The sequence below is a fragment of the Gastrolobium bilobum genome, unplaced genomic scaffold (assembly GCF_033153095.1).
Source record: "Gastrolobium bilobum isolate Gb01-03AN ecotype WA unplaced genomic scaffold, APGP_CSIRO_Gbil_v1 utg21156, whole genome shotgun sequence".
NCBI lineage: Eukaryota > Viridiplantae > Streptophyta > Magnoliopsida > Fabales > Fabaceae > Gastrolobium > Gastrolobium bilobum.
Window position 1 is genome coordinate 79,603 of NW_026895080.1, and position 17,576 is coordinate 97,178.

The 17,576-nt window shown below is 33.0% G+C and overlaps 2 protein-coding genes across 2 annotated transcripts; both read right to left on the reverse strand.

Moving 5' to 3' along the window:
• Positions 1–7,198: 7,198 nt before the first annotated feature.
• Positions 7,199–8,488, reverse strand: LOC133305966 (stemmadenine O-acetyltransferase-like). The gene has a single exon (XM_061506529.1). The coding sequence runs from the start codon at positions 8,486–8,488 to the stop codon at positions 7,199–7,201; it is 1,290 nt and encodes a 429-aa protein (XP_061362513.1).
• A 3,762-nt stretch (positions 8,489–12,250) lies between these two features.
• Positions 12,251–13,587, reverse strand: LOC133300579 (stemmadenine O-acetyltransferase-like). The gene has a single exon (XM_061500435.1). The coding sequence runs from the start codon at positions 13,585–13,587 to the stop codon at positions 12,298–12,300; it is 1,290 nt and encodes a 429-aa protein (XP_061356419.1). The 3' UTR covers positions 12,251–12,297.
• Between the last annotated feature and the right edge of the window lie 3,989 nt (positions 13,588–17,576).

A 17,576-nucleotide genomic window follows, 5' to 3' on the forward strand; every position in this document is an offset into this window, starting at 1 on the left:
CCCTCCTTCAAGGACTTGAATTTCCTTATACTCGCGAGTTTACTTTCCTTCTTTCCACAAGGCTGGCTGCATCAGCATGCATGGATTGATAGAATGTTTGTGTTTGAGACATTGTGCAACAAGTCCAGCACAACCCAAGTATTGGATGATGCGTTGGTATTACGCTATTAGGTGCTGCCCTGTTAATATGTTTCTGAAAGCATTGCCTTTTTTTTTTTTTTTTTTGAGCAAAGGAAAGCATGACCATTTTTAAAGTTGTTGTAATGTGACAGCTAGAGTGTTCTGAAAAATTAGTACAATAATGTTTGGTGAAAAAACAAAGATAAAAATTCCCATTTTCGTATTAATTGGTGAAATTTGAGAATTGTCGCAACTTGTAAGTATTTAAAATTAAAGTATATATAAGAAGATTAATTAGTTAAAATAATTTTAAATTGATATATATTAAGTGAACAATATTTGGGTGGGATCAAATTAGGGCTCTCATCTCTAGAGGTGTTAAAATGAGTTAAAGCTCGGGAGTCAGCCCGCAAAAGCATTATATTTGGCTCTAATCTATTAAGGTCTTTTTGTGATTTTTTAGCCCGAACTCTCAAAGCCTTATAATTTAGCGGGCTGGGTTAGGGTTGACCTGCGGGCCAAAAAAAAAAATTTCATCAAAATTTTTATTATTTAAAAGGGAAAAGTTCACTAATGCCCCTGTAGTTTGCTTCAGAATCACTTATGCCCCTGTGGTTTTTTTCTTTCACATATGCCCCTGTGGTTTGTAAAAGGGTATGTTTTTTTATCACATATGCCCCTGTAGTTTTTTATTTTTTACAAAGCACAGGGGCATATGTGATAGAAAAAAAATCACAGGGGCATAAGTGATTCTGAAGAAAACCACAGGGGTATTGGTGAACTTTTCCCTATTTAAAAAGTTAAAAATAATATAATTTTAAATATTTATAAATATGAGTAAAAATTATTGTGAATTTGATGAAAAATATTAGAGAAAGTGAAATATGAAAGAAAGGAAAATGAAGTGTAGAAAAAATAAATAAAAGAAAGAATAAAATAAGAATAAGTATAAGCAAAGAGTCCTATATAAGAGTATATCTTAGATGCATTTTTAAACATGGAAGTCATGAAAAAATGGATATATTTTACAATGGAAGCAAAGAGTCACATGTTATGAATTATGTGAAAAGTCATTCATAATTCACGTGAAAAGTTATCCATGATCCATGTGAAAGGTCATCCATAATATTTTACAATACCCCCTTGAATATATTCTACAATTCAACACACCATTAGTATGATGATTATAGAATATAAAGAGTCACATGTTATGAACCATGTGAAAGTTCATTCATAATATTTTACAACAAAAATAAATTTTTCAGTAGTGATATGTTTTAACAGAGATTTTCATCTGTGAATCAATAAAATAAAATTTTCTTTTGACATCTAAGCATGTTATACATCCAAATTATATTGAAACATATTGTATACAATGCATTTTAGTAATTTTGTGGATAATAATAACTAATTTTTGTTTTGTAATGGTAGTAGTTAAAGAAAATCAATGATTTTACTTTCAAATATATAGCATGCTAAGAGCAGTTATTCAATACTGCTATTAAGATAATTTTTCCATCATTACTTTTAGTTTTCCATCATAACTATTGTATTTTGTTACGACTCCCAGTGAGAAAATCTTTATTTGATGGCATCTGTAACACCCCGTATATATCTGGAAATGTTATCATACTATCGTATTAAGCTGCGCTTAATTAAAAATGCGGAATATCTTTTTCTTTTCAATTATGAAGTCATTATCATTACCAACTTGCTTATTAATTAATTAATAAAACATCGCCTGTATGCAATTGTAATAAAACAGCTAACTGAAATACCTCAATAATTAAAATAACATAATGTATGTCTTTAGTTACGGAACTACAACACGTAGACCGGACCAACTAGCAGTTTATACAACTCAGACTAACAGTACTAACAACATAGTGGCATGGACAATTCCCATGCTCACCCAAATAAGGCAACAAAGCCCAACATCAACTCAAAACATAAAGAGCAGAAAACATAAACAACATCCAATCCAGACATGTCAGTAATACAGCATAAATATCAAAATCAACTAAGCTCTGGCCTCCTGCCGCCAGAGGCATCAGTCACCATACTACCTGAACCTGAAATAAGCATTCCCCAAACGTGGGGTGAGATCTCTAAACAAGAAATCTCAGTAAGGCAAGGGGTCCTCAAGGATCTTCCACCCCAAGCTCACTTACATGTGCAATATAAGTTTAAAAGCAGTTTATCATCATCAATTATAAAATAGTGCAATGCAGCATATAATCATGTCATGTGTGTCAATACTATTCTACTGATCAGAGAAATGCAGGAATACGTCTATTATCCACACAATATGCAAGACGTTACTTGCACCCACCCACGGACTCACCATCTTGTATGATGCCACATACTCAGGCTTACCGACTAAGTGGAAAAACCACATACATATTATAAGCCATTGCACATATCAGCTCAAAAGCATTTCAAAATATCCAAAGCATGTAACACAACATGCATATAACCATACCCCCAAGGGACATGGTGGAACCACAACATGGCTAAACCGAGGACACGAAACCTTGCAAGCTAACACCCAAAGCCAAGAGTCCACAGCTCAAAGTCCAAACAGAGCAGATTCACAATCTGTTATGGACCAACAATACATCAACAATTATACTCTGCAAGTATACAACATAAAGACAACGTCTTTTCATTACGTTTTACGTCTTAAGGCTTCTCACCAAGCCATAAGCCCTTAATCACATGATTCTGACTTACATTAATTAATTACAGAAGTTCAACTTCCTCAAACTAGGGTCCACAAACCCATAGATCAGTTCTGGATGAACAGTACGCTACTGTTCCTCGCAAACCCAGAATATCTGGATATTCCTCGGAGGCATATCCGGATATGCAATATCCGGATATCTCACAGGAAATATCCGGATATCTCACAGGAAATATCCGGATATCTCACAGGAAATATCCGGATATCTCACAGGCAATATCCGGATATCCAATATCCGGATATCACTCTGGCAATATCCGGATATCCAGATCCCCATATCCGGATATCAATATCCGGATATCCATATCCGGATATCAATATCCGGATATTCCACGGCAATATCTGGATATTTCGCGACATAATGCAGTTTCTGCATTTCGCGAAGATATCCTTCCAAGGTTCCATTTTTATCACTTCCAGAAGCTTAAACATGCATCTTAAGGTTCATTGAGGTTCATATGACAGTTGGTTACTTGTTTAATTCATTAAACATGCCAAGACTTCATCTTTAAGCAACAAAACTCAAGACCAAGGTTGGTACAACTTACCACAGCTTAAACTCAGCAAAATGGGTGCTCTTGGAGCTCACACAATAGCTCCAAGGTACTGACTTCAAGGGTGCACGAAAAAACTCCTCAAGCAAGGATCTTTCTTCACAAAGTTGGCTCCTTGGAGCTTCAACAGCCAAGGAATAAGCTCACACCCTCACACAAGGCCACTCAGCCCACAAACTGACTTCAAACAGCCTCTTAACTCAGAACCAAAGCTCTCTACACACTCACAAAGGCCACTCACACAAGGCTCAAGTGTTTGGAGATGAAGAAACCAAGCAAAAGTGACACTTGATCTCCAAAATGGTGAAGAAAACTCAAAGAAACAGTAGCAAGAACAGACCAGCCACCCAACTCACGTAGAGAAACTGAATGCCTAGGGTTTTGTGCCTTAACAAGCCTATTTATAGCCACTTAACCAATTAACACACAATATTAACTTTAATTGCTACGCTTAGCATTTTAATCCCAAACTCAGGATTCTTAACCTACTCAATTTTACAAGAATTAACATATTTTTCTTATAATTTTCGGAGCACCTTTTCGGTACGCGTTTTTCATAGCTAGTACCAGTTTCTGGCATCAGTTCTTATTATTTTGACTTGAAACTCGTTTTACAAGTCCTACATATTATTCTAGTAATTATCATGCACTTATTATAATTTTCCGGAATAATTTTCGGTACACATTTATACCGACTAGCAGAACCGGTATCTGCACTTTTCTTTCGAAAAGCGACTTTCAGCATTCTTAATCACTTACTATAATTATTAGAGCCTCATAATAATTATTAGGGTCAATTATGAAATTATTTCCTAATTTCACATAATTAATTAATTAATTTCCTTAATTAACAGTGCGGGTTCTTACAGCATCGTTTAATAATGAATTTAGCAAAAGAAATAACTAAATTTTCACTTATATTAAAATTTTGTTTACATTTTCACTTGTATATCTATGTACAAATATTATTTATTAAAAAAAATTAAATTATAAAAAATTGATAATTTGTATAAAATATGTTAAGAAAGTATTAAAAATTTAGTTGATAAAATATTTTTTAATGTATTGAATATAATAAAAAAAATTATGAAATTATAATTTTGGATGGCCTGCGGGTTGGCTATAACCAATAGGGCTTTTGACCCGTGCGAACCTTGATTATTGAGGTTCATTTGGCCTCAGGCTTTTTGACCTTAACCCACACTGACTAGAATCAAATAGGATGGATTAGGGGTGTTCATCAATCGATCCAAACCAATTAAAGCCGCGGTGAAAAACCGATAACCGAATTAACTGAAAATCGAAAAAAATCGCAAAATTTAATTGGTTTGGATTGGTAGGTGAAAACCGATCCAATCCCAACCGATCCAATAATTTTCCAACCTTACCATCTACTTACTAGGGCCTTTCCCAAATCGTAGTCCAAAAATCATATAGAAAAATTCTTAATCCAAGACTCATTAACCCATCATGTTGGAGAAAGTGGATTGTGCTTGATCTATGTTATGCTTCTTTTGTTTGGTAAGATACATAATATAATTTTATTACATGGGTTATTGTTGGAGGTAAGAGATGATAATTCATCTTTTTGTTGTACAATGCTTTTAGATTGCACAATAATCATCATACAAACTTTATAAAGTCGATACATACAAAAGATATGTTATTTGCACATTAATCACCATACAAATCATAGACTTTTCAAAAAACCGAAAACCGATCCAATCCAAACCGAATAAAATTGAATTGGATTGGATCAGATTTGAAAAAAAATCTAAACCAAATGAATGATTACATGATTAAACCGAAGGAATTGAATCAGATGATTTTTACTTTTAAAATCGATCCAATCCAGACCGCGAACGCGAAGATAGCCCATTTTGACAGCTATATTCATCTCACCTTTGGCAATTACAATCATTTTTCCCCGCCGATCTGTGGCTGGGATTTCAAAGTCTTTGCAAACAAAATGAATGGATATATTATCATATATAATTGCGGGGAAAAGTGTTTGTCACTTAAAATGACAGAAAGTTATGTCATTTTAAGAGAGATACAGATACAGAAAATTTGAATTTTAAATTAAAAAAAATCACTCACTTTCTCTCTCCCATGATTTTCGTTTTTCTGTGTCTATCTCTCTCCTAAAATGACATAACTTATGTCATTTAAAATGACAAACACCAAACCCATGATTGCGATTTGTGGATGAAAGGAAGGTATATGCCGGCATACTATTAAGCCTTATCAATGAAATAATATGAAATTTCTTGCAAAAATCAGCTTAATTTTTTTAAAAAAAATTGAAATTGATAAAAGAAAGGACACATACCATGGTAGGTCATGATATTTTTTAAATATTTAAGCATAACTATTTTTAAATTTATAATTGGATTTTCCATTATTTCAAAATTACATTCACCTCTTTTTTTATTTTATCAAATTTAATTAGATAATGGTCTTTTGAAATGAATTGAAATTGACAACTATAACTATGTTAACAAGACTTTTTACCAACAACATTTTTAAAATAGATAAATTGTATAAAAAATAATGTAAGATATATTATAATTAGTAAACGTGTATTCATTATAAAATATCAGCATAAATCGAATTAAATACTTTCTATATTGATTTAGTTTTATCTTATTAATTAAAGTTTTATCTTATTAATTAATTCACTACTCTTCACCAAAATATGTTTCCAAAGATTTAATTAAAATACAATAATTTAAAATCTTCTATTTCGGTAAGCCAAACTTATAAAATTTTATTAATGTAGTTTCTAAAATAAAAATGAGGATGCATTAATTTAATTATAATAAGGATAATTTATATTATATGAAATTTATTTTACGAGAAGAGTCAATTTATTAACTATTCTATTTTTTTTTCCTCTAAAATTTCACGAGACAAGAGGACCACTCAAAAAAATGGAATATCAGGTAGCCCTTTCATGGTTCATTTCCTTGGCTTCAACAAGAATAAAAAAATGTCTTTTCATTTTTCACCTCGGATTCTTCATTCTTCTATCTCCCCTTAACACAGCAAATTCTCACTTATTCTAATTACTTCACTATTTCAACATTTGTGTCCCCTTATTGTACCATGTTAATGAACAAATACTACTTTAGTGTCCTCTTCTTGATATCACTTTACTCCCATTAATCGGAGACTTAAATGCTAAGAGGAGACCACAAATTTCAACTCTTTCCTTAGTACTCATGCTCTTCTCAGTTCAGCTTAGTATCCTTTGGCTTGGTTTCTGTTCTGTTCTGGTCGTGGAAGTAAAATTCCTTTAATGTTCAACTCAACAATGAATGGTAATTCAGTAATTACTCCTCCTTACGGAGCATTGACAGATTTTAAGAATGTTCTCAACTCTGAGAAGCAAAGCTTACTTATCAGAAAACTGAATTTTCGTGATGCACTAGTTGACTTAACTGACTCAACAAAGAACACAAAAAATAAATAAAGAAAGAAAGAAACATCCAAACATTTCCTTTGCATATCACGGCTCAAGATAGATGAAATCTTGAGAAATTTTATCGATAACAAAGACATATTTAGAAATTAGGACAGGATGATAAATTACAAATTAAGTACATAAGACTTTCCTATGTGTCATTGTTGGAAATTGACAATCACACAAATCGAAAACGAAAAGAGAAAGAAAAAGAATAGACACAGAGATTTGTCTTGGTTCACCTAGTTGCTTTTCTGCTGATCCGACAACTAGGGCCCTCGTCAGCATGTGCAAAGTATGAGCCATACCTAAGAGTCATTTTGAAATATGTGCGAGCAATTCCTTGTCATTTTGAAATTCAACCATATCCTCCTCTGTCATGCTTATATATGCTTCAATGCCACCACCTAACTTGGTATCTATAAAAATAGCAACATTTTTCACTTTCCATGCGGGTGGCCCTACCCAGGTTGGCTTCCCCCAACCAAAATCAGCATCATAAACAGGAAACCTGCACAAAGCAGTGAAGGTAAACGGCACAATCTCCTTCTCCTCATTCTTCGCCAATCTTTTAAAATCTTCTCTAAGAGAGTTCAAGTATTCAATACCCTCTTGAAGTTTGAGTATATAATCATTGTCTATTTTCTTTATTTCCACTCTAAGGTTCCTCACCAGATCGCAACACTCCCCCTTATAATCCAACAATGGAAACATTGTAGCAGCTCGATAGTAATTTCCAAACGCGTAAGCTGGTAATGGTGGGTCCATTCTCGAACGCAGGTTCACTGTGTGAGCCACAACATAGGATCTGTGCCCCTTAGAAGCGACCTGAGTAGTGGCCATAAAGCGAGTCCATATGAAAGTTGATAGAACCTCAACTCTTGAAGGGGTTTTTTGCAAAGCCATCATGTCTTCATATTTTGCTTTGAGAGCATCTATGACAGTTGCATCAAACACAAATCTCTTAGACACGATGTTCTCATCTTTTGGGATGATTTTGTTTGGATCATACCACGACATATCCCTTGGGGGAAATAAGGTTGCAGATATGAAACGTGTCTTGATTCCTTCATGATCACGTGCTTCTCCACGAGCAATAGTTGTCCAACTTTGAATGAACCCAAAAAAGGAAAGTGCATCACCTATCTTGTGGGACATGCATATACCAATGGCTATTCCACCACAATCAAAAACATTGAGTTGAACACCAAGGAGTGTGTCAACAATCTCATCCATTGCAAATGGAAGCAACTTACTAACCTCGCTTGGTATAGGATTCTCCAACACATCGTTGAGCTTGCAATAACTGACTTTAGCTTCCAAGTAAGGGACACCCTCGTCGTTGCACTCTACAAAAGTGTTGTCCACGTGTCTTCCTGCGAGTGGGTAGTAATATGACAAGGCTTGAGACAGCGATTTCTTAAGGTGGTTCGAAGGGTCGTCGGTGATGCTCATGGATTCATGAGCGTAGAAGTAAACCATGGAGTTGTTGAGTTGAGGAGTGAGCTGGTCGAGCAAGGAGAGCTTGTAATGGCGAAGATGATTGGGTGTGGGAGAAGAGGGTTTTATGACTTGTTTGGAGATTAATTCAACTTCAACCTTCATCCTCTTAGTTCCTCTTAGCTTGTGCTAATAACTGATGTCTCGTGTTTGATTTGGTCGTGGTTTGCAGAAACAATTCATATGCATTTGCACTATATATACACACGCCAAAATAGTGTAGATCATCATGGCGTGCAATTATTGATTCGGACTAGGATCCGTGAACACAAAGTGGAATTAAAAAAATAGGTTTAATGGATGTTTGAATTTACTTATTTAATTTTAAAAAATTATCTATAGGGGAATGAAACAGTAACAACTCATAAATGTTATGGAAATTAGGTGCCTTCTTTATTGGAGAAGTAGAATTTAGGGGAATGAATATTTCTTAGTGACGATAGATAAGGAAAAAATGTAAGTCAAAATCGTTAGCCTTGTCTCCACTATCGTAGATTGATATTTCTTTATCATCTTGTGTGTACGATGGTGAGCTGTGCAACCTCACCATCTTGTGTGTACAATACTGAGCTGGAGAAGAAAATACCCTATAACCAGAATGCAAAGGATTGGAGGGACTCTTTCTTCACTGTTTGTAATTCCCTGTGGTTATGGAGGAACAAAGAAATGCATGAAGATAACTTCAAGAGACCAGAGGATCCATCTTCTGTCTTAGCTGATCTTATTGAGGAAATCTGGTTTTGCAAAAGTAGGATTTTAAAAGGCTCTCCTAGTAACCCTTCCTCACACTCTCCCTCAATGTGGTTAGCTCCCACTCAAGGTTTTCTCAAACTGAATGTTGATGGTGCTGTAGCTGGGGACAAGGCTGCTTGTGGAGGCCTTATAAGGGACTGTTGTGGCTCTTGGATTGGTGGCTTCTCAGCTTTTATAGGCTTCTACTCTCCTTTAATCGCGAAACTTTGGGCTGTTTATCATGGTCTTGCTTTTGTCTGGAATCATGGTTGGAAACCTCTTATTTTGGAATCGGACTCCTCTCAAGCTTTAAGCCTTCTTACCTCTGATGGTGTTGATTCTCGAAAGCTATCTATTGTAGCTAAGATTCAAGTTTTTCTTCAAAAGGATTGGACTATTCATCTAATTGGGATCCTGAGGAAGTGTAACTCTTGTGCGGATTAGATTGCGAAAAAGGCTTTGAATGATCCCGGGTCGTAACCCAATTTCATCTCCTCACAATGATCTTATCAACCTCCTTGCTGCTGTCATTCTGGATCCTGGTCACTTTTGCTAGCTTTCCTAGGAGGCTATTTTTTTAGTTTTCTGTTTTGTCTTTTTGTTTGTAGTTTGATTTAGTTTCCTGTTTTGTAGTTTTCTTCTTCTTTTTTTTTTTTGTTTCTGGGGCTCTGCCCCTTTTGATTACCAAAAAAAAAAAAAGAAAAAAAAAAAAAAGAAAATACCCTATAACTAAACTCTATTGCTTATCATGGGATACTATCTAGAAAGTCCTTTTATTGGGCCTTTATTACTTGCCCCAATATATTGGGCCTGTGGAGCTAAGCCAAAACAAAGATCATAGCCATGTGTAAAGTGTAAGCTTATCATCTATTTATTTTTTTCTTTGCCATAAAGGGTTGATTTATATTTAATTAAATTTAAATGTGTTTCACATTGTTCATTTCAAAATCAAAACTTAAATAATAAAAAACATAATTGAGATGAAGTATGATATTCTTACTACCAAATATTCATATTACTAATTTACTATCACTTTTTAGCTATTGCATGGGTTCCACTTTTCAGCAGACAATCTCTGAAAAAAAATTGAAGAGAGAGAAAAAAAAACTTTTGATATACTACTAGTAGTACATAGTTATATTTGATTGGTAATAGAAACATTTGGTAATAAGAATATCTACCATATCCTACCTAAACTTCAACTGAGATAAATAAGTTTTACTTAATATTTTGGACAATCAATTTATGAAAAATACATTTGTATTCACATCTAAGGTTTTAATGTCAAAAGCAGTTTTTATTAGTAAAGGGACCGATATTTTAACGTGCGAAAATTATAAAAACTATTCTTTCGTCATAAAAAATAAAAGCATTAATATTTCAATAAGTAAAAGATATAAATATAAAACTCAAGCAAGGGGAAATTTAAAGATTTGTTTCTTACCTATAATTAAAAAAAATCAAAATAAGTCAAATATAAATAATGATAAAAAATTATACGAGCTAAATCAAAATAAAGCCCTAAGTAGTTTACAGTAAAAATCATGACCACCTGCTATATATATATATACATATATATATATATATATATATATATATATATATATATATATATATATATTATCGTTTCTTAAGCTAGACAATTTTATCTCCAGCTACTAAATTATAACCGTATAAAGATAAATCAATGGTGATAATGGATGAGAGAGAAAAATGGAATCATAACATTTAAAAGTAAATCAATTAATATAAGGAAATAAATAAAATGATTTAGTTTTGAGGTGGACGTAGATAAAATATCTCAAACTGCTTGAGAAATATTTTTCTCATATATATATATATATATATATATATATATATATATATATATATATATATATATATAGAGAGAGAGAGGAATGATTCGTTTACAAACTTTTTTTTACATTACATCAAGTATGACCAGTCATACACTCTTGATTGAAGTATGACCGCTCAGACATAGTGTAGTTTGTAAACAAAAAATTTGTAAATATAATATTTTCTATATATATATATAGGTAAAATCATTTTTGCAGCCGCTTTACGTACAACAACGACAGGTGTATGGTTATGATTCCTCATATTTATTTATTTTTTGATAACAAGATTCCTCATATTTAATGCTTGCATCCTTTGTATGGTTATTATTTCTCGTATTTAATCCATATATATATGGAGTTTACATTTTTGCAGCTGCTATATAGGTGCAACAATCAAATACTAAGGGATATTTTACTAATGAGTAATTTATACTCCCGTTGCAAATCTTTTATTGATTTTGATGGATTATATATCTTGACTTTACCAAGCATACAATCATCAAGCACCTTAATTTTTTTATAAAATAAGCTGTATATTACTTCTTGTAGGGGCGGCGGTATCAACGAGTTGAGACATGGGGAAGGATTATCTTAGAAATCATATATATATAAAGGGGAAAGATTCGTTTACAATTTTTTTTTATAAATTTTTGTAAATTATACTATATATTTCCAGAAGAACATAGTGTAATATTCTCCTTAAAGAACATAGTATAATTTGTAAGAGTTTGTAAATAAAAAATTTATAAATATAATCCTTCCCGATCCTCGTATACATATGTGCGCGCGCCAAGGAATCTTTTACTAATGACTAATTTATACTCCCGTTGCAAATCTTTATTGATTTTGATGGATTATATATCTCTTGACTTTACCAAGCATACAATCAAGCACCTTAATTTTTTATTTTTTTATTTATAAAATAAGCTGTATATTACTTCTCGTAGGGGCATAGTATCAACGAGTTGAGACGTGGGGAAGGATTATCTTAGAAATCCGGCATCTAATGCGAATTTTGTGTCAATTATTGGTGTCGTGTCGTTTCATCCATTGAATTCTAACACTAATGATCGATTGAGATATCACGACTTTAGATATCACGAGGCTCACAGAACATCCACGATTTCCATCTACTTGTTGGAAGCAAAAAAGTCAAAGTAATAAAAACAAATTCATCGGAACGCGTATTTTAAAAAGTACAAGTGTTTACCAAAAAAAAGAAAGAACAAGTACAAGTACTAGAAACTCCATAATAGGAAGAAGATTATTCTTTTGCTCTGCGCCTTATTTTACAACTTATTGTTGATGTCACCTAATTATTAATTAGATAGCATGCATGCATCAACAACTCCGAGATGTGTTCACACAAGCAAGAAACTCCTCGTCTTCTTCGAATTTGACCATATCCTCCACCTTCAAGCTAACGTAAGTCTCTATGCCACCACCGGTCTTGGTGTCGACGAACACAACCAGATTTTTAAACTTTAAAGAAGGTACACCGACCCATGTTGGTTTCCCCCAACCAAAATCAGCGTCATACAAAGGAAACCTACACAAACTGGTGAAATTAAACGCCACTAAGTCCCCCTTCACAAGCACTCTATATGAATTATCCTTAAGGAAATCCAAATGCTCGTTTCCCTCTTGAAGTTTTCTAACATAATCCTTGTCAAACTTCTTTATCTGATCCCTTACCTCTTTCACTAGCCCGTGACACTCCTCTTCAGTGTTCAACGTTGGAATTGTCAAAGTAAATCGAGAGTAGTTTCCAAAGGACTCTGGAGGCAATGGTGGTTCCATCTTTGGACGAAGGTTCACAGCGTGAACCACAGCATGTGTTCTCTGTGGACTTGATTGGTCTCTAGTCACAGCCACATAACGACTCCAAATGAAAGCAGATAATGCCTCCACTCGAGTTGGGGGCTTCTCGTTTTCGAAGCTTGTTGTATCACCATATCTTCCCCTTAAATTTTCAACAACGGAAGCATCAAACACAAACATCTTGCATATGATGTTGTCCTTTATGATACCACTTCGAGGATCAAATCCAGTTGTATTTTTGGGTGGGAAGAGCTTAGCTGAAACAAATTGTGGATTTGGCAACACATCTTGTGATCCATTAGCAATGGCTGCCCAATTATTTATGAAGGTGAAAAATGATAAACCATCAGCAATCTGGTGAGAAAGGCAAACACCGATTGCAATACCACCACATTCAAAAACATTGAATTGAACACTAAATAGGATATCGGTGATATCATCTAGTTGAAATGGAACCAAATGGTTGAGTTCTCCTGGAACTGGTTTATGAATAACATCGACAAGTTTACACTTCACTTTTGCTTGGAAGTAAGGGATGCCCTCGTCATTGCAATCTATGAAATTCTTGCCATTGATTCTCCCAGCAAAAGGGTAGTAATGGGTTAAGACATCTGACAGAGATTTCTTCAAATGGTTGGACATGGTGGTTATGTTGAATTCAGTGGAGCAAGTATAAAAGAGAACGGTGGGTTCATACACTGATGGAGAGATTTGATCTAGAAAGGAGAGTTGGTAATGACGAAGATGGTGAGGGGTTGGAGAAGAGGGTTTGATGATTTCTTTGGAGATTATCTCAACTTCTAACTTCATCGTTAACTTAATGTTATTGATGATGAGGTGCTTATGGATTTTGTCTCACAGTTTGCAGAAACAATTGACATGCATCTGCACCATATATACACGCCAGAATAGTACTATACGTCATGACTTGCAAATTATTGGCAGAGTTGTGAGTTCAAAGTCAGAATACGACTTACTTAACTTTAAAAAATAGTATTAAAATAACAAGTCATAGTTGAGTTGTAATATTTAAAAATAGTATTACTCATCTTGTTATAGATAATAAGTGGTGGCATTTTTAAAATTGTCTAGCTCGTCACCAAGGCGAATAAGAAGATCATTTTCATGCCGAGAATTATGAAGATGTTAACCTTACCCATGCAAAATGGAAAATTTTGGGTTGGGAAGTGCCCTTCATCACACTGCAATATAATTTTTTTTTTAGTAGGCATCACATTGCAATTTTACCCATTGTATTATTGAATAGGCATGCAGGAAATCGCGGCAGCCCATCTAATTATAATTTATTTCAAAAAAAAAACCCTGGCCCTCAGTCAAGATATTGAGTCCATAGATTATTAGTTGAACCAATAAGTCATTGTTTGAATTAAATTTATACAAAAATATATATGTAGTAAATACAATTATAAAGATATGAGTAGAGTTATATTTGTAAATTTTTTGTTTACAAACTATACTATGTATTACGGGTAGTACATATTACTTGAGTATGTACTATCCATGATAGTTAAAATCAGAATGAAGATAAAAAATCGTAAAACTTAAAATTTTAATGTAAAAAAAATCGTACAAACATAAAAACGTTTGAAATTTTGATAAAATCGTTTTCATTAAAAAAAAAATCATAAAATCGTAAAAGCGCATATTTAAATAGAAATTTTAACTACCATGATACTACCCGTAGTATATAGTATAGTTCATAAAAATTTATAAACAAAAAATTTGTAAATATAACTTACACATACAAATATTATCACAAATAAATTGCTTTAGCTTAGTGTTTGAGACAAATATCCGTAATGAAATTCTATGTTTGATCCTAGTTCAACTTTAAAAATCCATACCAGTTTAATATTGGTCAAACTTGATTTATGTCCAGTTCACCAATTTTACATTGGTTTTGATGCAAAACCGATTATCAGTCATCTTAATTTTTTCACTAGCTTTTTTTTTTTGTTTTATCTTTTTTCTCTATTCAAGATCAGATTATGTATAAAATCTAACCATTTTATCTATTTTTCTATAAAATTAATAAACTTAATTTTTTTTCTCTTTAAAAAACTAACGATAAAAAGCTTGATTTATATTTAATTAAATCTGAAATCTTTTTCTTGTTGATACATGCATTTCAAAATCGATACTTAAAATAAAATATACATCTAAGATAAATGAGTATTAATTACTTAATTTTGGGAGATCAATATAAATAATTTACATTTTTATTCATATGTATGATTTCAAGTATCAAAAACCGATCATTGCATTTTCAAATATTTTGCATCAATAATCCAAAAATCAGTTTAATATGGACTGAACTTGATTTATGACATTGACTGGTTTACCAATCACATATAAGGTCAATTGCAAAATCAATTCATTAGTTATATCGGACCGGTTGATGGTTTGGTTGCCAATTGGGCCGGCCAATCTGGTCCAGTTTTAAATTTTAACAACACTTATTATTATTATTATTATTATTATTATTTTTCTAATTTCAAACCAATATTTTTATAATCGTTATTTCGTACAACTCTTTTCTTCAGTATTAGCAAAACACAAATTAATAAACTGATTTTATAGGGGTAGCAGTTGCAGTACTCCGTATGTGTCGTCTGTAGTTTTTTGTTTTCTCTTGTTCTCAAAAAAAAAAATCAAATACAATTTTTTTAATTTCATTATTTTTCTATTATCATTTTTCTCTATCTAAGACCAGATTATATATAAAGACTAATTGTTTTATCCATTTTAACTATGAAATTAATGAACTTTGATTTCACTATAAAAAATAAACGATAAAAAGCTTTTTCTCATTGATACACGCATTTCAAAATTGAAACCCACATAAAAATAGGCTTTAATGTTTCTATATTGAATGTAAGTAAATTATTTACATTCACTTCTAAAACGACGTCGTTTTGGATTGGAAGATTAAAAAATTATAATGAGAAAGACTATTATAATCCTGAAATAAATTATAATTACAAAAATACATTGATTTTCGCCCTAAAACAACGTCTTTTTGGGCTCAATATAGATAACTTATCTACATTGACTGCAGAAAAAATGAACTCATAAAAATATATCTAAATAAGTAAGCATTAGGGTGTGCATGATAACCATTTTGTTCCCCAGCATTAATTCTGAGATGAAACAATTTTTTTGATTCTATGCCTTTGAAGTGTTCTGAGAATTAAAATTATATTTATTAACACTTTTTTTTTTATTCCAAGAATCAGAAATACATAAAATAATTATGAATTACGTTTTCATAATTATGAAGAGCAACATATCACTAATAGAAAACACGGATATTGCGACGAGAAATATCGTTACAAAGCATTAAAAAACCGTCGCAATTTCAATTTGTGATGAATTGTGCAACGAAAAAAGATTCTCAGGGAAAAAGGCGATGCAAAGGAAATCTGTGATGCTATTTTGGCTCAAACCAGTTTTGACGACAAATTTTCGTCGCAGCTCCGGAGTATATTGTCGTGAAGAAGTAAATGGAACCAGAAATAATGCACTTCAAGCCGTCGCAATTTGCGATCGAAAAAATCGTCGAGATTCGTCACACAAATAACCGTCGCACTTTACGGAAAAAATATATCTAAAAACACAATCACAGAGTATGTGATGATAAGTTAAGGAACCTATCGCCGTAATTTTGAGATGGAATATATATGTAATTCTAATGCAGATAGTGACAAAAATGTATTACGGTCGTAAAATAACATCTTTATTTGCGACAAAATTTAGTACTTATATCGTAGCAATTTTCGACGGATATGTATGCCATCGCAGTTAGCAGCAAAATTCTGCGACAGATATCTAAATAATTTCCGTCGCAAATTTACAAATTTATTAAAATTATATATTTGAAATCATTTAATTTTTGGCCTGTAAATAGTCCAACAATATATAAAATATCCTAATATATATCATTAAAAGTAAATTACTAATAATTACAAAAAGTAATAATAATAAAGCTAATCATAAACAAATGTTTGAAATACATCACGAGGTAAGGGTGTGGGAAGGGGAAGAAGATGAGGATTAGGATGAGGATGAGGAGTCATCTGCAGGTGCCTTGTTCTTATTCTTCATCTTCTTCTTCTGTTTTTTCTTCTCCATCTTTTTAAGAAATTTCTTGAAGGCCTTAGACATCTGCTGTTGTTCTGCCTTCATTTGCTTCAGCTCGGTCTGCAATGCATCAGTCATCCATCACATTTGGCGAGCTTATCTGCAAATACATTACGACTTAGGTCAATCTTTTTGCAAATAATTTTAATGGATTAAGGAGTAAAAATTGTAAACAATTACTAATTGTGTGCCTTTACCTTCAGAAACTCATGTACATTGGCTGGAGGGGTGCTTGGTCGTCTTCAATTGGCTGCCAAATGCTCCCACGTTGAACACCTTTTCAAGAAGAGTTCACTGCTGTCGACTTGAGAGGTGCGGGTGCCACCACATGTCAGCACCTGCGACTAGCTCTCCTCCCAAAGCCTATCACACGCCTCCTACCAGATTACATTAAAAAAAAACTAAATTATTAATAACCATAAAGTGAACTAAACACTGATAAATCAAATGAAAATGAAGTAATGAATAACTCACAACTAATCCCTTGGTCGTGTCGTTAATCGAATCCCGGGCTCAACTCCTGATTCAAGGCTGCGAGTCCTCTGAAAAGCGGCGAAAGAAAGCTCATCTTCAGGCACCCTAGAAGCTTGCTGCAAATTAAAACTAGCATAATTAATTACTTGAAAGTGCAAAATATA

Bases quoted from the DNA above. Each gene is read 5' to 3' on its own strand.
- LOC133305966 (XM_061506529.1), bottom strand. From the start codon at position 8,488: ATGAAGGTTGAAGTTGAATTAATCTCCAAACAAGTCATAAAACCCTCT.
- LOC133300579 (XM_061500435.1), bottom strand. From the start codon at position 13,587: ATGAAGTTAGAAGTTGAGATAATCTCCAAAGAAATCATCAAACCCTCT.